Source organism: Centruroides vittatus, unplaced genomic scaffold (assembly GCF_030686945.1).
Source record: "Centruroides vittatus isolate TY-2023 unplaced genomic scaffold, ASM3068694v2 contig_1246, whole genome shotgun sequence".
Lineage (NCBI taxonomy): Eukaryota > Metazoa > Arthropoda > Arachnida > Scorpiones > Buthidae > Centruroides > Centruroides vittatus.
In genome coordinates, this window is record NW_027120796.1 from 587,647 (window position 1) to 613,315 (window position 25,669).

The 25,669-nt window shown below is 29.2% G+C and overlaps 2 protein-coding genes across 6 annotated transcripts in view; one reads left to right on the plus strand and one right to left on the minus strand.

The window, feature by feature from the left end:
- LOC136988077 (low-density lipoprotein receptor-related protein 4-like) overlaps positions 1-10,115 on the minus strand; it is a 121,673-nt gene extending 111,558 nt beyond the window's left edge. For all 4 annotated transcript variants that reach the window (XM_067285902.1, XM_067285893.1, XM_067285888.1 and 1 more), the window contains exon 1: positions 9,980-10,115. In XM_067285902.1, coding sequence (XP_067142003.1) covers positions 9,980-10,052 — 73 coding nt within the window. In that variant the 5' untranslated portion in view covers positions 10,053-10,115. The remainder of the gene's footprint in view (positions 1-9,979) is intronic.
- Positions 10,116-10,397: 282 nt separating this feature from the next.
- The window catches only part of LOC136987971 (centriolar satellite-associated tubulin polyglutamylase complex regulator 1-like), a 55,368-nt gene continuing 40,096 nt past the window's right edge, over positions 10,398-25,669 (plus strand). For both annotated transcript variants that reach the window (XM_067285743.1, XM_067285749.1), the window contains exon 1: positions 10,398-10,499. The gene's annotated coding sequence lies outside the window, so the exon portion shown is untranslated. The remainder of the gene's footprint in view (positions 10,500-25,669) is intronic.

Below are 25,669 nucleotides of genomic sequence, written 5' to 3' on the forward strand. Positions count from 1 at the left end.
GGCTGGATGAGAATATTCCATATGGTTAGCAATTACGTAACTAATTAAAATATAGTTACACGTACATACAAAAGTTTAAATTCTAATTAACTTTTAAAAAATCCGGCAGCGAGTTGCGTGATTTCCCAGCCTAAAAGTTAAAATTGTGTGTGGCGCCATCTGTTATAAAAAGCTTTTAAAATAAAATATATTATTAATTATTATAAAATGATAAAAAGCTTTAGAAGATAGACGAATTTTATGAAAAAAAAAATTTAATACTAATAACGAGTAAAATCTTCATTAAGAGTCCTACCTCACTACAGATATGACACGTGATCTCCTATCTCCCCATCCCCGCGACCTTTAACCATCAAAATTTAATAGCATCAATTCCCCTAATAAACAAACTCACCCGCAAAATTTCAGAAATTTTTGACAAAAACTTCAAATTGGGTGAACACAATAACGTCCATACATACAGAAAAAAACCCTGAATTTTTCTGCATTTCTCGATGTCCTAATTTCAAAAATGTATAAGTTTGAGAAGTCACGTTTTGACCACTCCCCGCACTTTCCCTCTGTCATATCCTATTAAATTATGGCAACGCAACACTCGAGCAATATGCCTAGTGGGATGCCTCCCGGGAGGTCTTTTTAAAGGTAATTGTCCCCTATATAGGCGTTACAGACGTGGAGAAAACCTGGAAAACTCCACATGGCTAGCCCGTCCTGGCCTGGCGCAAACCCACAACCGAATTCCTAGTGTTCGGGGAACGGAACCGCTCGGCCACTAGTCACCCTGTTATAATTCTAGTTGCTGAGCTATAATAGTTCACAGGATTTAAGAGTTAAATTTTATTTTATACAATTAGTTCGTGCATTATCCTATATCAGTTTCGTCTCTACTGATTACTTCAATAATTTTCTATTATTATTAATTAAATAAAATTTTAAATAGTATCTGCTTCATACCAATACTTTCAACGTTACTTAAATCACGCCAGTCCTTAAAATTTAGATAATATTTACTCGTATTATAGGAGAATAATAAATTTAATTTTTCTTTAAACTTTTCTCATTATTTCTTAAAAATGTAATCAGAAATTTTTTTTTATTCTCCACTAATATTATGTTAGATTTATTTTCTGTCACGTAGATAAACAGTTTTCTTGAATTTTCATTCATCTTCACATTTAGAGTGTGACCTGGTGGAGAAGCAAAGCCTGATAAAGTTAGGCAGTTGAGAAGTACTTTTATCTCTTGATCCACGATGCAATCTGTCATATGACAACTTACGTCACTGAAAGGACATTCACGGATAATTTATCTGTACGGATATTAGAGTGTCGTTTCCGCTTATTATAAATCATAGTTAGTTTTTAATGCATTCATCTTTTTTTCCTTCATTCCATAATTTTCAAAATTATATAAATATTTAACTTATCGAATTTAAATCTTGTGTTGGGAATTTTTACGGTGTATATATTGTTGAAATTTTTCATAATTTAATACATGTCGACTAAAAAAAAAAAAAATGTAAATAATAGTAGGGGGTAGGGAGGGATTATGACTTTTAGTGGTCCTAAGTACTTAAAAGATTTTGGTGCTCATATACTGTATATTTGATTCAAAATATAAGCCACAATAAAACATTTTTGATACGTTTAAAAGTAAAAGTAAGTCTTATATACCGGCAAATACTGTAATCTTTTATTAATTTTGGGTTCCTTTTTGTAGGTTCTGGTTCAGCTGCACCATTTGGTTCGTGGTAAATCTGGCAATGAAAATTTCTGTGGTGCACCCCTGTGCCCAGCCATAGCAAATGGCTGGGCACAGGGGAGCAATGATTAATCCAGCCATAGCAGAAGGGCCTATGTAATAACAGAAAAATTGTGTATTTTATTTAATAATTTGGCGTTTTTAAGTTCATTTTTAGCGTAATTGAAGCCATCTTGTTAAGTAATAGCTCAAAATGATGCATATTTACGTAGGGATAGTACGACCATTTGGCTTGTCTCCTGACAGTGAGACTTGATTATCTTTATATATATATATATATATAACATGAAATGAAAGTTATATAAATTAAAAATTTCTATTGATAGTGATAGAAAATTTCATTTATTCGCATATTTCTATGATTTTCATAGAACTTGCCATACATTTGTAACAAGCCTTTTTCTGTTCCTGTTTATAAAATATCATTTTATAAGGTCATATCATGGCACTGAAACTTAAATTTAGTTTTAAAATACGTAAAACAAATGTTTAAATTATAAATTCCATTTAACTGATACGTTTTAAGCCGGTAAAATACGAAAAGATTATATCCTTTTGTATAACGTTAGTAGAGTCGTTAGAGCTAGTGGAAAGTCCCAGTGCTAGTCGATTTGATCGAAAAGAAACTATGAAGTCTATCCAATTGCTTCTTATAATGGGAACAGTTCAGTTATTGAGTAAAATTTAATGGGAGTAGCTTTCTTAGTCGTGCTTCTTTTTATTTTCTTATATAAAAGAGTGTAAAGAATAATCAAGCGTGCGAAGATGGAGAGATTAAAAAAATCAGAATTAAGGGAATTTTCTTTAATAGAACAATTCTATCCAAAAATATTATATACAGTAAAACCTGCGTAAGCCGGAATAGCGCGGAAAGTATTTTATGTTTCTGTTTTGAACGGGTTTTTTTAAAACGTAGAAAATCTCTCCGTTCACAAGAGTATTTCCCGTTCAAGCAGGTTTCTGTTTTATTCAGGTTCCGTTTTGAACAAGTTTTACTGTATTACAATTTATAAAACAGAAAATATTAATTATTTAAGTATTTTCTTTTTAATTTCAAAACTATATTAACCAATTTTCGACGGCGTAAAGCAAAAATAATACTGGAATAATGAGAAGAGCCGGCATATTTATTCAATTTAAATTAATTTAGAGTAGAAAAATTGTAGAAATTAATAGTTTTCTAATTTGAGAATTTAATTAAATGTATGTAAGAAAGAAAACGTTAAATTACATCATCAAATGCATAGCTTTTGTGAGAAAAATCTTTAATTATTGCTTAAATCGAAAACAAAACCTTCAAAGAAATGTTTTTTTTTTAATCTAAAGATTTTTAAACATGATTTTATCCTAATAAAAAATTCGAAACAAGTTTCTAATTTTAATTTTATTTTCTTTTTATTAACATTTAAAACAAAGAATTATATTTAAATAATTACAATTACATTATAAAATTAAACTATATCTTGCCATTTTAAATTCTAATTTTTTTAAGGTACATGAAAACGCTATTGAATATTTAATAGGATTTTGAAAGTATTAAACAATAAAAATAAAAATTATCAATTATATTTTTTCCTAAATTACAGTATCAATGTATTATCTTTTTTCCAACATAATAATGTTTTAAGCTATTGACTGAATATTAAATAAAACCATCAGGACATATATTATCCACTGAAAGCATAAAACTTTTTAAATATTGCATCAAAGTTAGAATTAAAATTATTGCTTTTGCATCTGAATGGTATGCAAAAGACCTGAAATTCTCATACAATAAGTATCTGATTTTTTCATCCTCCAGTTGACCCCTTTTAAAATTTAGTTGACTCTCTTTGAGTCCTTGGAACCCTTTCAAAAAGCCATTTACCGTGAGTTCTGTGGAGCCCTTTTCGAAATTTTCACTGACCCTTAAGTTCCACGGAATCCATTCAAAAATCCCACTGACCTTGATCTTTGTGGAATCCCTTCAAAATACCATTGTCCACGTTGAGTTCTATCAAACCCTTTCAAAATTCCATTGATTCTCCTTAAGCTCCATGGAACCCTTTTAAAATTTAATTGAACTCTAGGGTTTATATCGATCCCATTGAGAATCCTTGAATTAAAGTATAGTTAAAAGTTTTCATTTCTCTGTTAATTCAATTCCACGCGCTTTTTATTCAGCATATTGAAAAGTTAAAGTTTTAAATATTTAGTAAAGGATAAAATTACTTTCAGAACTTTAAAAGAAAAGAGCTTATGTAGCGCTTTGTCCGTCCTTTGTGTCAGACGTATTCGATGAATAAATCGGAAAATGTTTCATGTGGAAATGAAAATTTTAGTGTAGTTTTACGGGTCCAACAAAGGATACTTTTGTAGATCTCGCATTACATTTTGTATAGAAACTTAGGAGAAATGATGTAGAAGCTCCCGTTAAATTTTGAAAACATTGGAAAGAAAATTGATTATTTTAAATCTTTTTTAAAAATATTTTTAATAGTGAAGAATTAACAGAATTCTTTAAATAACCCGCAATTATATTTTATTTCGTTTAAACTTTTATTAAATTATCTCTACAATAAAATAAAATCCAATTAAATAATCGTTTTAAAATGTTGATTATATAATAATTAAAATTAAATTCAAGATTTTATTCAAATTATTTAAATTTGAATAATCTGCTTAGGGCTAAAATTTCTTAACATCTATTTAAAAAACCGAAGATTTTCTTCATAAATATTATATTATTTTAGTTAAAATTCAATAAAGACGTAAAATAAGTCCATTCATTTTAAAATAAATCGAAAATGTTTACTTTCAAGAGAAAAGGAAATTTATTTGAAAGAAACTGAAAGAATTATTCTACATAAAACTTAAATCAATATTAAAAACCCGTCATTTTTTTAATTATAAATTTTTTCTTTTATTCTCATGCCACAAAATTTTATACAATTTTTTAAAATATTTTTTATATCCATAACTCAAAAATATTTTGGGTGGTACTCCCTAATATTCCAGGCTCTGACCCTCACTACCGGCAATGGGTACGGTTAAATGAAAAGGTTCTTAATGCTCAAGGAGAGAATACAGTGGAAAAAATTCATTCCGTCCTGTAAGCGCTGAGTACTGTGTTTTCATTTCCATCATGGGTTCGCAATGGCACCCCATTATGGGCCAGACAGAACCCATGATAGGAATGAAAACATGTCCCCAGTGCGGAAAGAATAGGTTTTACTTATCGGAAAAGATATCATCTGTGAAGATTTCCAAGGATCCGACTAGATTCTAATCGGGATCCCCCGGAGCGAAAAGATGACGTTTTTATCGGTTTCGATCATCCGGCTGTCAAATTTATTATTTTAATTTTATATTCGAATTTGGCTTTTGTATGTTAGATTAATTAATTAATTAAACTCTTTAATAGATTCATAAACAAAAACACACAAATTTTAGTAAAAAATTTACATCTGGAATTAGTTTTTGTCCGTTTTTTAATTGTTTTCAGAACTAGACAAAAGGGAAAGCAGAGTCATTTGGCTCTTTATCTGGATCTCAATCTTTGTCCAAGTTCTTTTATAAGGACCAAAATTTAGTCCTTTATATAAAAATCATAATGTAATTTTCATAAGTGATGAAAAAGTCTGCTTTTATTTGTTTTATTGGTGTTATTCATGTATATTTATGCCTGTCGAGGAAGATAGAGGCCTACAGAGAGGGGTTCCATATTACTTCTTTCTCTAATTATTTAAAATCTTTAATAATATAAATTTATGTAAATAAACTTAATTAACAATCGTACCGAATGTTAATCAATGGAGTATTAATATATATATATATATATATATTAGTTTAATTATGAAGAATTTAAATTATTTGATAAATTTTATTTATTCATAATTATAATTAAAGGAATGATTAAACAGTTAATAATATAAATGTTAATAATAAGCATAGAATAAATATTAAATTTAAGTTCAACATATTCAAATTATTACTACTTTCATACCGTTTCATGAAATTAAATAAATAAATAAATAAATATTAAAAAAATAAACAAATTTCTGCATTTTAAAATATGTTTAATTTAATATTTATTTAGATAAGATTTCAAAAATTGTTAAATTTCTGCCGTTCTACTTTAATACTTGATCTAGATTATAGAATAAATTACTTTTTATAACTATTTTTGAATAATTTTCTTAAGAGAATTATATTATTTAGCATAATTTATTATAGATTAACTATATATATATATTCAGTCTAAGATATTCCTTACAGGTAATAGTAGCGTATACAGTATACGTTACTATGCTTCATATATTTTTATACACGTAGGCACGTACGGCCACCGAAAATTTTCCGTGGGGAGCGAAGCTTGAAGATAAATAATTACTGTACATCAATAAATTTTTATTTAATTATTTATTTTCGGGGATTTTTTCCACGCGTAGATTATAAAGTATTGCATCAAAGCATCCCGTGGTCCGGAGTGTAAGGTTACGTATCTCGATCACTTTTACGATCATAATTTGTAGAATTTTTTATTCTATCCTGGGGAGGGATGGAGTAAAAATGTCCCCTCTGTGGATGACCATAGTTATAGTTTTTTAAACAGATATTCCTAATGCTACACTGCAATTTCATATATACAGTAAAACTTGTGTAAACCGGACTCGTACGGGGCCGAATATTTTCCGGTTTGGTAGCTTTCCGTTTTAAACAGGTGTTTTTTAACACAGAAAATCACTACGTTCTTAACGTTTAGACAGGTTTCCGTTTTATTAATGTTCCGTTTTCGACAGGTTTTACTGTAATTCAATTTAAGAAAAGATTGTAAAATTATTAATTTTTTTTTTAAATTCTGTTTTTAATTTAGTCTTTTTTATTATTTTTTTTTTACTTTGCCTTTAAACAAATATTACGACAGATTCAATAGTAGACGGAGCAGATAGACTTAAGACGTATTTTACTGTAATTCGATGCGTTATTCATCTTTAATACCAGCTTTTAAAAATATTAACGAAAGAAAATACAAAAAGAAAACACGAAAATTTATTAATTATTGATTTTTTTTCTCCTTATAATAAAATGAACTTACATAATTGTTAAACTTAATGAAATTTGAATAGTCCTTATTGTTTTAACATTAAATAATTTTTTTTCAATTAATTGAAAAAATATAATAACGTTTTTCGAATTTAATTAATTAAAATGTCCTTTGATCTAGTTTTTAAAACAATGAGACGTCAGTTTTATTTATCGTTTCAATAAATCTATTTATAGAAAAGTATATTTGCATATTCGAATTTTATATGCTACTGTTTCGTTAAGTCTCATGCATTTTTAAAATATAATAATATATACGAATTTGTAACAGAAAATAAATAAATAAAAATAAAGAAAGTTCGGGCTAAATCTCTATTTTTAAACGTGATTTATTCTCACAAATCCTTATCTGTAAAAATAATATAATAAATACCCCATTAAGTAGATAGAAAAAACTGCAATGGAGCGTTATCCTATGGGCAAAAAGGGCGATTGCCTGAGGACACCACCAACAGAACCCCAAACAAATATATTATAAGAAAATATTTTCCCAAAACCTCTCCTCGAAGAAAAATATCTAAAATCAACACGGTACTGTACATGCGGTCCCTAATTTAAATTTGTCTGAGCCCCACGAAGATGTAAGGCACCACTGAGAAACCGATAATTAAATATAATTAAATTCACAAATAAATTTTATAATATTCATTTCTATTCCACATAAAGCATCAGTGATGCACAACAAGATCTCATTCCCAAAAGACTTCTTCAACTACTCAAAGCTAAGACAAAATGCCAACATATAAAAATCGTACGCATAAAGAAAATCGAAACCAAAAAAAATGTGAATTTTACGATAAACGTTACTTTATTCTCCTTGAAATTCTCCATTTTTTAAATGCATTTTGGCATTAATAATGAAAGTAGGTTACAATTATCTCTACAAACATTTCCACTTCATTTACATGATCCTCATCAGGTTAAAATTTAATAAAGTTTCATTTTAATAAGTGTTAATAGATTCAATTTGGACATCAGAACTCGTGATATCAATTTGAATAGTTTGCTTATTCAGGATATTAAATTTATCTAAAGTACGGTAAAACCTGTGTAAACCGGACTCGCACAGAACCGGTTTGGCAGGTTTCCGTTCTGAACAGGTTTTACTGTATATAAAAAAGCCATTCATATCTATTAAAAAATTGACTTTTTAACTTAATTTTAAATTATATAATTTATTTTTCTGTCGTTAATTCGACTTGAAACACCTCCGAGAATATTTAAGTAACTTCTTTTAAAGATTTTAACTTAAATTACATATTTCAGAAGCAAATTTTTTATATAAAGATCAAAGCTTTACGCGTGTTACTTTTACTTTTTTAATATTTTTAAATGTTTTTTTCTTTTTGTTTTCATCAATTAAATGTAAATATAATGATGCAGGATTACCTATTTTATAGCCTATCGTAACTCCATGTACGGGCTTAATGGTACTTGTTAAAATGTTCCTTCGATAGCTACTCTTTTTTAAATCTAATTTTAGATAAGATGGTCAAGATCGATATGAGTAAGCGTTTTAAAATAAATTGATCTGATTATTTAGTTTCGAACCGTTGTCTAAAGGGAAAACAACTTAATCCCAATAGTATATTTGTTAAGAGTTGGAATTCTGTTCAATGCAGCATAAGATATTCTAGGTTAATTGCATGTTAGTGGGATATGACTAATGGTCTAGCTGCCACAAACATAACGTTGTTTATCTTCGATCCACGTGCCACACATTTCTGAAAATCTCTTTATACTATGCCGCAGATTATGATGTAATAAGGATTCTAAACTTTAGGCAAACTATAAACCCTCAGGAAATATTACGATAAAACATAGCATCCGTTATCCTAAATATTACAATAACTAAAACAGTTCAAGGGTAAGTAACAGTGTTCCTCAACGCTTCTTAAAAGCGAAATTATCCGAAAAAATCTTGATTTTTTTCAGTGATAAAGGCTCGTTAATATAAAAGAAAATTCTATAAGTCAAAATGTAACTAAGTAAGTTTAATTATTTAAATAGAAATTGATAAAAATTAGAAATATTTTTAACATCCCACCCTCAAATTACATCCCTCCCATCCTGTTAATTGTATACAAAATATAGAGTGATTACTTGAGTTAGAAATTATCTAAAAAATTAACATAAAAACCGTCCTTAAGTTAGTTTACCATATTTAATAATTATTAAAACTAAATCTGGCTATTTTTCTACATTCAGACTACATCATCAATGATGATCATTGCAATTAACTTCATTAAATCTACCTTCATTTGATGCAAAATCCTAATTAGTAAACTATTATCAGTTAATTTCTAAATACTAATTTTGAATGATGATTTTATTACATTTATATTTTAAAATTTTAACAATTTAATGACATATAAATGAATAATTTAATACTTTAAAATATATTTCTTTAGTTATAAACATATCAAAAGTATAAGCCATAAAATTACAAAGGATTATTTCTTTAATAAATTATAACTCTATATAATGATATATATATATATATATTCAGTTATATTAAACTTTAAATTAAATTGTAATTAATATATTTATTATAATTACAAATTATATTTTTAAAATTTATTTTAATTTAAAAAAAAAAATTTTTATTTTTAAATTTTTTAAATAATTAAAAAATGCATTTTCTTCCAGTTTTACTATTTAAAAAATATATTTTTTATACATAAATTTTTAAATAAATTATTTTTTACATAAAATATGGTTTTTTTTAAATTTATTTACTTATTAAAACGTTTAAAATCGAGGAAAAAGTTGCCAATGTTAAAAAATTCGTTAAAAAATTAAGGATTTATTTGTAAATTTTTAAGAAAAAACATTAATTTAATAGAGTTTATAATAGTAAAAAAAATATTTTTTAATAATATTTACTTTTAAATTTAATTTAAATCGCTTCAAACTGAATAGAAAATTGCTTAGATATTTACAATTAAATAAAATTTTGCGTTTATTCTTAATTAAAATTAATTAATATTACAAAAATAAAATAAAATTCTAACCGGAACATATTTCCCTTATAAAAAGTCTGTTATATATATATTTTAATCGGAATAAAATAATTTAATAAATATAATTTTAAAGAATTCTTTTATGAAATTAATAAATAATGGAAACTTACTTTGTAACCCGAGTATCAAATAAACTGTATTTATCAGCACAGCAACTTTAAGCGGACACATCTCGAGATACATCAAGAACAACTCGACATTCTCCCTTCCCTATTCAATCTACACTCTCGCATCCCGACATTATCAATGTTACTCCTCTCATCCCTGACTTATCCGGGATAATTTCCTCCGACCAATAAGATCGCACCTTTCAAAAAACATCGACTGAATTAGTAACGAATTCGATTATTTTTAACGAAATATTATTACTATACGTTATTTACGAAATAATCTGTGAAAAATATTAAATAATAAGTAAAATTTCGTCTGAAGATACGTCTATTGTAATCCAATCATATTTCTCGTAACAGAGATACTGGTTAGGGTAGATTGCATTATTATTCGTTGGAAATTGGCAGATGGCGCTAGTGTCGTGTAATGGTGGGCTTTGATGGGAAGATGAACAAAGATCGTCTGCTTATTTCACTTTAAATTTTTATAAGTTTTTCGCGCTTTTAGCCATTTTTAAAAGTAAGTTATGCTTTTTATTATATTTTAATTCAATTACGATGTATTATTACGTTATACATGAAGCGTGACATTGATTTGGCCACAGTTTGTGTATTATCGATTGTTTTACAAAATCAATAGGGAAATTTCCCCAAAATTTTATTTTATTCTATACAAAATTGCAAATTTATACTAAAAATGCACAAATATGTCAGCATTCATTATTAAAATTCACACTAAAGTGATATCAAGAACAACATTTTGATCTTGATATTATTAAATGAATCACCCTTAATAGAGGGGAAAAATATCAATTATCTAATGTATAATGATTTAAAAAAGGTAAATGCACAGTAAAAAATCAAATATAAATCGAAATTATTTGAAATTGGGAAATAGATAAGTTATTTTTCAATTTAATAAATCACCCAGTCATTATACAAGGGATGCAAAAGTAGGTATACAGGAAGAAACAGGTAGGAAAAAAAAAACTTACTTTTCATGCATAAATTAAATCAGAAATACGAAGTAATAAAGCGTAATAATAACGTCAAACATCTGTATTTATCAAATTCACAACTATAAACCTACTTTTTCACCCCTGTATATACATTTAATACGGGTTGAGAGAGATGACGGACAGTATTTTTCAGTCAGTGGCATATGGGGCACTTTCTTTAAAAACCATAAAAATGTATAAATAAAATAGATTTTTATTTATATATTTTTTTAAAATCACAAATTAATTAAAATATTAAAAATAAATTTGTATATATGTGTATTTATTCTTTGTCAAAGAAATTTTAATTTATATCAGGCTTTTTACATAAAAGAATTTTATATAGAACGTTACTATTTTTGTTTGGAGTCCTGGCCAAATGACCCTGCAGGTCTCCCTCAATCTAAGCCTGATTACAAAATACATATACAAAGAAAAATAATTACTACAAAGTACTGATTTCTTGCGAATAAAACAGCCAAAAATTATTATTTATCATAAGCTATAAATGTATAGAACATATATATAGATATATATTTGATGTTATGATAAACGTACAGTTTATGATAAACTACTATGTAGCATAAACTATAGTAAATTATATATATATATATATACTAGCCACGTATACCCAGCATTGCTTTGGCTTTTGAGGGGGTGGAAACTGGTGAGGTTGGATTGGGAGTGGATGATAAAAACAATTAGCAATTAGTAACTGATAAGTACATTTATTGACTTGAGTATTTGCAATAATGAAACTGTAAAACATAAATTGCTTAAGAAGAGGTTGAGGAGGAGACCCCCATAGTATTTTCTAGAGTGTCGAAAAATATTCACAGCAAATTTGGTGCAGATATATTAAACGGTGTAGAACCATTTACCTAACAAACAAACATACATATTTTAACTTTTATATGTTATACATATATCGTATAATTCTTTTGTTGGAAAAATCTCTTGTGCTTGTGTATTTTCTATCCTGATTAGATTTACTATTTTATAGAAATTCTTCTCTGTTGATTATAACTCAAATTACGAAAGTACTCTTCTCCTACGTTACAAAAATATAATAGGAATATGAGACTTGCATAGTACAAATTCCAAATAATATATGATTCATGAGAAACACGATTGTAAGTGAAAATGTTCTTCTACGTTAAAAGCCGGTTAAAAACGGAGTCTTAAAAGAGTTGTGAATTCTTTGGATAGGATATCAAAGAATTATATACTATGAATTCGTGGATACTATAATATTGAATAACACATAATCTTTAGTTGAAGTTTTGCTGTAAATTTCAAGGTTTTTTAAGATTTTTTTCCTTGATATATTATATGTTTTTGTTAGGATTAATATTTAAAGAAGTTAGAGAAACTGAAATAACTTAAAAACACAGCCTTTTAGTTTGAACATTGTAGGCCTATTTCGGATTTTTTCCAAATTAAAAATAAAAACTTTTCAAATTTATATTTGATCCTTATTTTTGCTACACTAAAAATAATTTTCAACGCTTCTCTCGTCATAAAATACAAGAATATAAAAATACTTTTAAAAAAAAATATCTACCCATAAGATTTTCTTATTTTGTTAAATCCATATTGTCTTTCTTTTAGCAGTAATCAATTGATTATTCATATATATAGACTATTCTTTTCTTTCTTATTGGTTATCCATCAAAACAATCTGAGTCACTGATTACAGATAGTTACATTCAGCTGCACAATTCATATTACTTGTGTACTCTTAGAGAATACATCACAATATGTTTATCAGTGTTTATGTAAGAATTTTTTTGGAAGAACTTTTGCAATGTCGAATTTATTTTTTTTTACTTTTCATATATATATATATATATATATATATATATTAATTTACATACTTTTGTTCAATAGAAAAATATAATTTTATTTAATAATATAATTATTAGCTTTGTCTGTTTAGCATTATTATCATCAAAGTTAAAAATGAATTTACTTAGTTCTTAAAAAAATAAATTGATAAATTTAATTCGTACAAATAATAAATATTTATTTAAATAATAATTGCAATTATAAACTTAATAATAAAACTAATAAGATTTAATTCAATTTTTATTTTAATATATTACAGTATATTTAAACTTTTTAACACCGGTATATATTCAATACCTTATGGAAATATGAACAATAGAATAAAATTTAATAAGCTGAATGCAAATAAAACTCACAAGCAGATATAATTTAGGTAGAAAAATGTCCAAAAGTCTGGACTTTGATATCAATTAAAGTTATATTAAATTTTTCATCATTTACTTTATAAAAACATTAAAAGTTTTGTTAACTGAACTTTCAACTTTGTTACATTATTTTGCATTAAAGGCAAAATATTTTATTAAACAAAAAATAATCTATTAATAAATTCACAATTTAAATTTTTAGGAAGCTTACATTTAAAAGAAAAAGGTACAAAAATGAAGACATTTTACAAATGATGTCTTTTTATGCCGTAATACACCGCGGGAACACAACACAATAGCTTTAAAATAAGTCGACACGTCCTTATTTTAAAGCTATTCTGTCATTTCAACATACAAAAGTGAAAATAAATTTCTCTTTTGCATATTGAGGAGATAGATTAGTCTCATAAAAACAACCGACACTGCCAATATATTAGTGTACTCCTGTGGTGTGGTTTAATTCAAAAGGATATATTGTATATGTATTTTCATAAATCTTTGTATTTTTAATGAATATTTGTGGCTTATTATATCTATTTAGTTATTTAATAAAATTTCGTAATTAAGTCAGTTTACACAACGCCAACAAACAACGATAAACTACGTTAATCGCAGTCATTGTTATTATCGTTTAGCATTTATAAAATGAGAAAATTGATAAGCAGAGAAACAACTAGAAATTATTTATACTCACAGTTGAATAGTTATTAAGCAGCAGTACTTGCAATTTATGATGACCAAGAGTTCTAAATTCTTTACAGATTTGTATAGTTTTGCACTTTAAAGCGATTCTATGAGACAATATATCTATAGAAAATCTGCTTCAGATCATCTATCATCTATCAAATATGGCATGCTTTTTAGCAAGTAGAGAATTACGATTTAGGACGGTCTTCTATACATATAGAAGATTGTATACAGTGACAGATCGAGAATGTTATAGAAAAGAGGATATAGAAAAGGCTCATCCTTAAAGAACAAGAATAAACATCAGCTAAGCAGTGATCATATTATTGCTTTAAATTCAGCGCTATTGAAATAATTTACAGCTGTCTTCTAAGATTTTTCTCTAAAATTTATTAGGATTGAAAAGAGCTTTGACAGAACAATGATTGTTATTAATAAAATTTTTCTAAATTAATTCACAGTCGCAATCAGCATCGAATATTACTGTGAAATGTTTATCAACGGAAATGATTATGCTTTACATTGATTAATTTTTCAAAAAATCATTTTTATATCATCAAATCATTCTAAGCGTAAATTACTGTTGTTTAACAACGTTTAGTTTTTGTTCTAGACACTATTTAAATAAATATTCTTGTTGAGTTCTCTTCTCAAATAGTTGAAAGTTGTTATATTCTTTTCTGTTTGTAAGAACTAATGAATACGATGGCCGGATAACCAAGTTAGCGGGATCTGGGTTCGAATTCGGTCAAACAACCTCAGTAATTTTTCATAGGCAATTTGTCTCGGATACATGGGCATCCGAAGACAATTTTTCAGGACAGCAAAACTTAGAGACAAATAATTACATCAATAAATTTTTATTTATGATAATTACTGTATTTAATTTTTGGGGTATAAATTTCACAAGTCGATTATAGAATACACTACTGTATTACATCAAGCGTCTTATAGTCTAGGGTGTAAAGTTACGTATCTCAATCACTTTTACGATTATAATTTGGATGATGGACGGATCTATGATGGGCATCGAAAAAGACCCTCTCGAAAGACCTTTATCAGTAGTGCAATATCAAATTATATTTTAAAAAATAACGAGACAGAAATATCTATATATTTATATTATTTATATATATTATCTATATATAAATAATATAAATATTAAATATATTTATATTTATTAAATATAAATATATATATTAAATATATATTATCTATATATTTATTTGATATAAATAATTTAGATCATAATTGATGTAGTTATTATATAAATTTATCAATAAAATCGCTTATATTACTTATCCTATAAATAGAATTAAACAGTTTAGTTATGTATTTCATATCTGTATAGAAACATTTAAGCCTATATAATATATATATATTTATTTATAAGCTTAAATATATATACTCATAGACGTCCGCAGAGGGGCAAACAGGCCACTTGCTTTCTCCTGGAATCATGTAAAATATTCCACAAATTATAAGCGTAAAAGTGATTGGGATACGTAATTTTACACCTTCGACTATGGGACGTTTTGATGAAGTACTATATTCTATAATCTAATTGTAAAAAACACAAAAATTAAATAACTTAATTAAATAAAAATTTTTTGATGTAATTATTTTTCCAAGCTTTACCTCTTCCTGGAAAATTTTTTTCGACGCCCATGTATATACTGTATATCTTTACTTAACATGATTTATAAAATTTACATAAAATATGATGTCGAAATACCTATTCACTCCTCTCTTCTAATGAAAATCTTACAAGTATTGTTAAAAATGTTTAATGTTTAAACATAAATTTTAAATTTAATTTTCTACGATCTTGTATCTTATTTTTAATATATAGTTTATGTATCAAAATTATGTATCAGGAAACTATATATGTAGAATGTTGAATCTTCCGTTTGAATATATTTTTCGAATTTATCCATAATGCGCGATAAAAAAAAGTATATATCATAATATTTTCAAGTTTCGCTTGGGGTGTTCATTGACATAAAGCATTTGAGCTGTTTTAAAATAAGGGAAATGGAGAGTACATTTTTCTGTGGAGTACTGTACATTCGATTTGACATTCTTTTTCTACACAGTGAACAATGCAGGGTGGGAAAGAAAGTCACTTAACACTCCTGCTACAAGATAGAGAATGTACCCACAGTTAATTCGCTCATGTCAGGAACACATTAGACCAAGGGGAAACAGATTGATGTCAAGATGGCGGCCATATTGAATGCAACTCCGAAACTGTAAATGGGAAAGGGGTCATAAAACACTCATTCAGGATCAGAATTTCACAAGGAATTGATTGCTGAAAGATTTTATTGACTTACCTCGAACGGTTTATATCATTAAGAGCATGATATTCCTTACATAAAAGTATGCCTAATATCTCCACTAAAAATGCTTTGTATTATGTCCTACAATGTCCTGCAAAGTCCCACCATTCTTTATGTAAATATAACCAAGAATAGTGTATTTAAAAGCATTAGTATTACTTTGAAGAACCCACTAGTGGGGCCAAGTAGATAAAACTTCTGAACGATGGTAGTTGTTTGTGGGTTTGCGCCTGCCAACAGGCTGACCACGTGATGATTTCCTGGTTTTCTTCACGTTTATATCTAAATAGGGACATTTCCCATAGAAAGTCTTCTCCACGTGTCGCGTTGCCATATACAACCAAACATTACTCTATGAAAATAAATAGCTTCAAATGAAAATAAAATATATCTTTTTAAAGATGCCACTTTCAACAAATGCCTTTTTAACACGATTTTCAGCTTGTAGAATTTCTACAATTAGAATAACATTATGTATAGAGCAGCTTGTATTTTATAAAATAACAATAATCACCTTTAATTATTCATTCTTCAGGCTAATTAAAACTTATTTAATCTTCAGAAGAAAATTTTAATTATGAATTTTATCTACCGATAATTCAATGAATTGATCGTAATTTTTTAATAAAAAGTCAGCTGTTGTGTTAAATGAGTTGATATGAATTTTCTCCAGCATAATCATTATCATAAAGAAAATATTGGAAAAATATAGAAAACAATTAGTTCTTTATTTTCATGTATGGTCTTTTTATAAAGCCGAGCATTGCTTTCAATAATAATATCCTTTTCATTGATTTCCTCATTATGAACTCGATAGCAAGAATAGACTAGAAACCGCTTTTTCTTTTGAGAACTGTTATTCAGAAAACTGTTTTTAAATGTAAACATTAACTTACACTTGATGAAAACATTCTTGGAATGAAATATTAGTGATTTTTAAATTTTATACGTGAAAATGTATAGATTAAACAATGTGACATCAACAATTATTAATAATTTTTTAATTTAAAAAGATTCAGTTGACTTCCGGTCAGGACCGGAAGTTCGTATATAGTTTATTAGGGAATCCGTCCCTACGCCATATCTAGTCTCGATTTTCATCTTTTCTTTCTCGAGATTAAAGAAAGACAGACAAATGAACGACAGTGGGCATTTATAGGTCTACAAGTTTTTCAAATTGCAGCCCAATTATTTCAATAATTTTAATAAATGGCATATATATTAGTTTTATGTGAGAAATTAAAATATGCACCTTCTAACACGTCAGTTTTATAATGACGACTGTTAATAAAAATTGATAATGTTTATACAGTAACTTTGATCAGTACATTTATTGTAGTTTAATCAGTATTCGATGTAAGAGTAAGAATTTATCAAACGTAAGGAACGTTGTGTCCATTTAGCAAACAGCATAAAGGTTTTAAACTTCTCGGTAAGTTCATTTTTCTTTCTTGTTATCTATCGTCTTGGCACTCTCACTACGTCCTACTGTCTTCTTTCATTCGATTTTACAGTTTGGTGTTGGAGAAGAAACAAGTCAAATAGATATTATTTTATTTTATAAACTAGCATTGTCTTAAAAAAACTTAATTTTTATAAATGTGCATGTTTTATATCTCACGAAACATACAAACCTGTCATATTCTAATTTATAAAATGATTGAAATGAACTTTAATTAAAAACGTACTTCGATTTACTGTATGGACTGCTCATCGAAAGTATTAGTTATTTAATTAATTTGTCTAGACATTACGATTTTTGATTATGTGATATGAAGCAAATTTGTTTGCTTCTTTTAACAGTTATGTATTATTTAATAGTGTTAACACTATCTCATCACAATGTCAAAAAATACGTCTTTTTAAATTTTTCTATAGCCTATAAATAGTTTTTATTAACAGCGTTCGTATTTTCAGTAAACTGCAATCATAAAAAAAACTGACTGTCTATATATTGATACTTATTCACAAAAACGTTGCGCACCCAAATAAAATTGTCTGATTAGTACAAAACTCGACATACAGCTATGTCTCAAACAGTTATATAAATGATTGCTATTGTGGTCCGATTGCATGCCAGATAAGGGGCCGTCCATAAATTAGGTAAGGGCTATTTTGGTCATTATAGACCCCCACCCATCCCTGTGTAAGAAACCGTAATATTTTCTTTGATACCTCCCATCCCCTTCCTTCCCTATCTTACGTAATATTTAGGCATGATTTTATAGAAAGATTTTAACAAAAACAATTTTTTTTTATAAAATCCTAAAAACCTTAGGTCCAAAATATATAATTATTAATTAGTTAATTAATATCTACTATTATTTATAAAAGACTTTATGTGAACAAATTTTAAAATATAAAAATTTAATAAATTCGAATGAACAATTTATTTTAAGAACTTTATTTTTTAATTATTAACAATCTTTTTATTATTATTCATTTTTATATTAATTGATGTATGTTATAATTTACATGTATGTTAGACAGTATTCAAGATATACTGGTGATATTCAATTTAACTTAGTAATTCGTGTGCTTTGCTAGAAATATAATACTAATATATTTAAACGTTTATTTATTTAGATGAATCGTTTTTGTATTTAACATTTTTTTATTTTAATGTTTCCTTCGGCCCGTTAAAAAAGTTTTCTTTCCAATTCGACCCGGGGGCAAAAACTGTTGGCCACGCCTGGACTAGCTAGTGCACGTGTAAACAGAGACGTCATACAAAATAAAACAAGAGAGAAAAGAAACCACATTCTGTTGCCATATTAATTACATCTTGGCTAAGGCCAAGAAAATAAACTACTGTACCGTACATACCGCTAAAATGTGCTAGGTCACCTGGGAACTAAATCATAAAGCTTGTAAAACTCTATATAATGGGACAAAACAACCAATGCTACTTTACGCGGCCTCTAGCTGGGGTCAAGTTACTAGTAAAAATTCAGTAGCAAGTAAATTACTCTCTCTTCAAAGACAGTTTGCCATCAGAATTTCAAAGTGCTGCAGAACTGTTTCTACTAATGCCTCTCTGATACTAGCAGAGCTCCTTCCTTTGCCACTATGTACAGTATTGTAAAAAAGGTTCTAAACTGCTACATCAGAACTACAAACATCAAGGCTCAACAATGGTCTCTACTCCTATCTACGGCTGTTCATATGCTACCACATTGCAATTATCCTACTATCTCTGATCATCACCCTGTAATCAAGTTATCCCCAGGGTACATTTAGTGTCATCTGCTTCCTCCATGGATAACCATTCAGACATTAATATCTACACAGATGGGTCTAAAAGCCCCCTTCATATCGGTTCAAGTATCTGTATCTTCCTCCAAACTGACAAATTTTGCTCAAAATATGTTAGGAGGTACAGATACCTTTCACATACCTCTATCTATCAAGCTAAAGAAGATGCTGACTACCAAGATGTTCAGTGGGCCACTTCACTACCAAACAAAACTATGTCTATCAACATTTACAGTGATTCTGTCTGTCCTAAAAGCTCTGTTAAATCCCAATTGCAATAGCATTAATATCACATATATCCAGCACCATATTAAAAATCTTGTAAATAAGATAACTTTTATATTTTTTTTTCCTGACAATACTGGCATACTTGGAAATGAAAAATCTGACTTTGAGGCTGAGTCAGCTGCAAAGGACACTGACTTGGACTACATTCACATCACTCTCTCACGTAACAGCCTTAAAAATTATATTCATGACAACGCTATGCAAAAGTGGAATCAACAATGGTTGAGTAGTAAAACTAGTAGAATAACAAAACTTTATTTTCCTAGCGTTGAATGCAGGCTCTCATCACCACTTAGAGATTTAACGTTTGCTACTGCTCAACTACTTACTGAGCATGGTAATTTTAGAAGCTACCTGGCGATGTATAACCGGGCAGAAACTGCCTCTTGCTTTTTCTCTACAGAAAACCTAGACACCGTCGACCATATGATCTATCATTGTCCAATTTACGATCAAGATAGAGTTATTCTGAAATTAGAAATCTTTACGCTTGGTTTCAGGGGGCCATGTCCACTCTATAAGCTTGTTCAGAAGCCACTGTTTGATACTTTTTACAATTATGTTCAAAAAACATAAAAGAAAAGTCTATAATTTCTAATATCTACTTTTACATTTTAGTTTTCACTAAAAGCCGAATACTAATTTTATGTTTACTTTGTATCATGTATTTTGGTTTATACACCCATTGGAGTATAAAATACCTTATGTAATTTATGGACGGTCCCTAAGCCAACAGTGTCTTAAAATTGCTACTGCAGTATCCTACAAAAAAGGCTTGCAGAAGCTCAATCTGTTCAGAATTATCAGTGTGTCTGCTGGTTGGAGGTCTTCGTACACCAGGTATCTCTGTACTGTCAGCGCAGTGAAAGAAGACGGAATTTGAAAAAGATAGTATCGTCGGGCTGAAAGAAGAAGGGTGATCTTTTTGTTGAATTTTCCGTCATCTGGGCCGTTGTGGCCTGATTGTAAAGGAAATCCATATATAAAGGCTAGGGATTGCAATCCAGCAGTGTTTTCAATCCAGCTGGATTTTTGCTGGATTAAAATAATTTTTGGTGCAATAAAGTGTTATCTGTCTATCTATCTATCCAGCAATTGGTTTTTTTAAAGAAATAAAACATTTTTTTTTAAATACTTAAGAAACTTTTATTATTTAGACTGGTCACTATAAATCAGTAAAACTTCTTACACATTTAGGTAGTAAACTTAACTTTGGTTCGGTTTAACACTTGAGATAGAGATAATTAACTTTAAATGTTTAGTTAGATTATAATGTAATCTTTAAGTTAAATAATAGCAAAGGTAATTCTACTAATTAATTTATATTAATATATTATATTATAATAATGTAAGGACGGATAATCAGTGGCTAAGTGGCTATCAGTCTTACCAGTTTTCTTATATAGGCTCTACATATCAGTCTGTAGTTATTTATAAGTATATAAAAACTATGTACTGGAAGTAGAATAAGTTAAATAAACTACATCTTTATTAATTCAGCAAAATTTAATAAAATAATAACGTTTTCAATCGTTTTTAACAATCTTCCTCAGTTACAAAAAAGTAGAACATTAAATATAGAACATAAAATGTGTTCGGAATAAATATGAAAATTAACGGAAAACGCCCAAACGGACAAAATATAGATAAATAAACAAAATAAATAGCGAAAAAGGAAAAAAATATATAAGATATGACAACGAAACCAGCATTGTCCTTTACTAACATTAATTAATGTAAAAGGATCTCTACGCGGTAGACAATGAGTCCGCATCTCTATGGTTTATATAACCAGTTTCCATGTGCGCCTTGCAGATTTCCAATCTCTCAAGATGTTTGACCGTTTGCCTATTCGTCGTCGTTTTTATAATTGCCGCTTGATCCCATTGGACGTTAACATCCTTCTGTCTTGCGTATGATGCCAGCGCAGTGTTCTCAAGGTTCTTACTGATTGTATATTTGTGCTCCTTGAGCCTTTGTTTGAAACTGCGCATCGTTGCACCCACATAAACAAGCTTGGAATTGAAACGTTGGTCGTGTAAAGGCACCGATTATATACCCGTTGTTGAATTCCGATTCTCTTTCTTTTTATCGTTTCTTAAAAGTTTGAAAACAGTGGGATTATGTCGGTATACAATGCGAAAATTATTAGACCTGGAAGTACAGTACATCTATGTATCTAGTTTTAAAATGGGATGTAACTAAGCACTATTCTTTTTATATTTATTCCGAACACATTTTATGTTCTATAGTTAGTGTTGTATTTTTTTGTAACTGAGGAAGATCGTTAAAAGCGATTGAATACGTTATTATTTTATTAAATTTTGCTGGATTGATAAAGGTATCGTTTATTTATAAGTAATTTAATTATTAGTGTCAGTAAAGTAGTAATTAGTAGCAGTCTAGTAGTTAGCAAAGCGGAAACACCGACAACGTAGACTTTTGCGCCATTATTTAGAAAGTTAATTGAGTATTTGCGGATCCGCTGCGCTGGATCCAGCACCAGGTGCTGGATCTAGCAGGCCAAAGAATGCGCTGGATCCAGCTGGATTGCTGGATGAAGGATCCAGCAATTGCAATCCCTAATAAAGGCACACGTACACTGCAGGCAGGCTCTGGAAGCCCTAGGAGATATGATCGTCTTATCGTAAGACAAGCACAAACATCGTCAATGGCGTCTTTGTCCATCATCCAGAGACAGGTAGAAACCTACCTACAGAACCCTGTCTCTTCTCGTGCCATTGGCAGGAGACTATCAGAGGCAAAATTTTGAAGGCATTTGCGACGTTTATGCGTTCTGTCATTAGCATTCTGACATAATCGGCTTCGTTTGCAATGGTGCTGTGACAGAAGTCATACAGCTTCATTGCAGCATGCTCTGCCAATTCGTAGCAGTATTCTGCTACGAATTGGCAGAGTATGCTTATCGACAAATCCTAGTTCTATGACCACCGTGTTAAATAAGGAGGGCCCACTAGTTCCTGAATAGATAAAACCAGTTAACAGAGGTATCGTAGCTAGTCGCTGATTTTCACCTGGCCACATGGACTTTTCCGGATTATCTTTACGTGTCTGAATAGGGACTAGTTTCTCATAGAAAGTCATCTCAGAAAGCACTGCTCTCTTTGGCAGATTGCCTATGTGTTGCCTTATCCTATTGATGAATTCAATCTATTCCTAGAATGTAGAAGAAGACCACTGGTGAGTGTTTCAATTTAACCGTTTCTGTTGAATGGAATGGGTGCCCCAATACTGGTCTGCTAACCCAGGGAGCAATCTCGCATGACAGTCAGTTATTCCTAGTAGTTGTGTGATGGACATTGAGGGCACAGCAATAAGTTTCGGAAATCCTGCACTTTCATGTGTTACTTTTTAATGGCAATGGCTGCAAACAATCATTTTTCAGGAAGATAATGCTCGGTCGCAGAGAACTAGGTTTTTCCAGGAATGTCTTCGTACAAGATAGACGGAGAAACGGAATAGAAACGAATGCAAAGGTTTTACCTTTGTGAAAACGTTGTATTTATATTGTATATTTAGTAAAGATACTAAAGGTTTTATTAATTACATAGTGTTGCATAGGAAATTATTCCTTTGCTACAGTATTGTAATAAATTATTATCGTGGTTATTACATTCATACTAATAAAGTTTTATTTGATTCCAGTGCCTCGATTTTGACGCGTAACTTTTTTATCAATCAGTATGTTCATACAAACATACGAGAATGTTAGCTTTACCTCAAAAAAACTTGTGTATAGTTTAATGTAAAACTGTTTTTTTAATGGTTTAAATTTTGCCAAGTAGTCTTATTTGGAAGTATCATTTAATATATATAATAAGAAAAGTTAACGAATTATTACAAATCAAACGTAAATGGTGTTTAAAGGAAATTTTAAATGTTATTCAGAGTGTCCTATAAGTCTGGACCCACAGGAGTTTCTCATATTACCGTTTCTTTCATTACATGGAAAGGGAAACCACGGAAGAACGAAAGAGTTTAAGTGATTTTGATAATGGGACCCTAGTTCACCGAAAAGTAGTCAGAGAATTCAATAGACATCATGGCGTTCCTCTGCCAAGGAGTGTTTCCTTAAATTTTGGCTTACCAACATATCTCTGTATCATTGGTCTGTGGTCTGGATGGAGCCTGTTGAATTCTCTAGTCGCTTCTTAGTAACTACGGATCTCCAGTAAAGTCAAAATTACTTGAATTCGTACCTCCGCAGTCAGGGACGTGATTTGAGAAACTGCTTTGGGTCCAGACTTGTGGGACACCCTGTATATTAGTGATTCCCAAACTTATCGAGCCACTGCTCCCTTTGTTCCATAAACTTATATCCAACGCCCCTAACTAATTTTTTTTTGTGAGAGAGAGGCTTGAAAATACTCTTGGGAAAGCTTTTCTACGAGTCTCATACTTGTCTTGTATCAGCTAGTTGGGCATGAGCTTCTAGGCTATATTACCCCGTGGTAAAGTGTGACGTAATTGTTAAGTAATAGAAGTTGTATGCGTTTATGATGGTCGTTACGCGGGGAATAATATCTTCCGGGAGGTCTTCTAAAGATAACTGGTCCCTATTCAGGCGTTACAAACGTGGAGTAAACCCGGATAACTCTACGTGGACAGCTCGTCCTGGTCAGGCGCGAACCCACCACCGAATTCCCAGTTTTCAGGGAACGGAACATCTTGGCCACTGGTGGGCCAACTTCATAGTAATCGTGGATTGTTCTCCACAACTGGAAACCATTAAACGCAATGTTTCTTTTTACCCGTTTTAACAAGAAAAGGGAATGGGGACCACACCTGAATAGGGACCACAGTCAGTGACCCAACTTTCGCCTATCAGTAGCCTGCCTCCAGCGCCCCTTGCCGCCCACTTTATACTTTTTGCTCCTGTTAGATTTACCCACCGCCCACAGAGGACGGTAATGCCTAATTTTGGAACCACTAAATAATTTTAAACGTATTTCGTCATGGTTTTAAACTGCCATCGTTGTATACCATCAAAACATATACCAGTATTTATTTTGATGTAATTTTTTACAATCACGTTTTTATATTTATAGAATTTTATACCGAAGTTTTCTTTCTAAAAACAGTAAAAATTGTTTTTGGAAGCGATTACAGTGCTGTGGTATGCTCGAGAAGTTTCTAACAGAGAGTATGAATATTTTATTGACAACTAGAATTATTTTCTGAACAAGAGATGAAGTTTGAAGCAATGAAAAATATTAACAAATTAGATTTAATGTAAAATTTCACAGTTGAGATTTCTATATACTTTCTTATGGGAAAATGTGCTTAGGAAACATCATATTTCTATTTTTACAAAATTCTGAATAATGATTACAGTATATCTGCAATAAGAAAATTATTGAATTGTATCTTGTAAAAACTTATAAATACAAATTACATATCTTTATGAATTCAGGTATTATAAAAACACTAAAATTGATTTACAATTTTATTTTACATTTGTATAACGTGACAAAACTTAATTAAATTTGTTAGTTAATATGACTTTATAATTTATTTTCAAAAGAAATTTCTTATTTCTATTATTATTATTTTTTATATTTATCTTTATAATATATAAAATGTATACAATTATTTTAGCTTTATTTATTCCTGATTTTTTATATAATATTATTTTTAAGAAAATTAATAAAAACGGAATTTTATAAATTCTTGATTTTTTTCTTATTGCTAAATATATATATTTGAATTTAAGAACGATAATTGTTATGATGAATACACGTCTCAAGAATGATTCATCATATACATTTCTTCGGAATTTTGTTTCTGTGTATGGGAACATTGCAAGAAAATATTTTCGTGATGTCCTGTCGTTTGTAAACAAAATTACATCCATTTATATAAGAGATACGTGATGCGACTTGACAT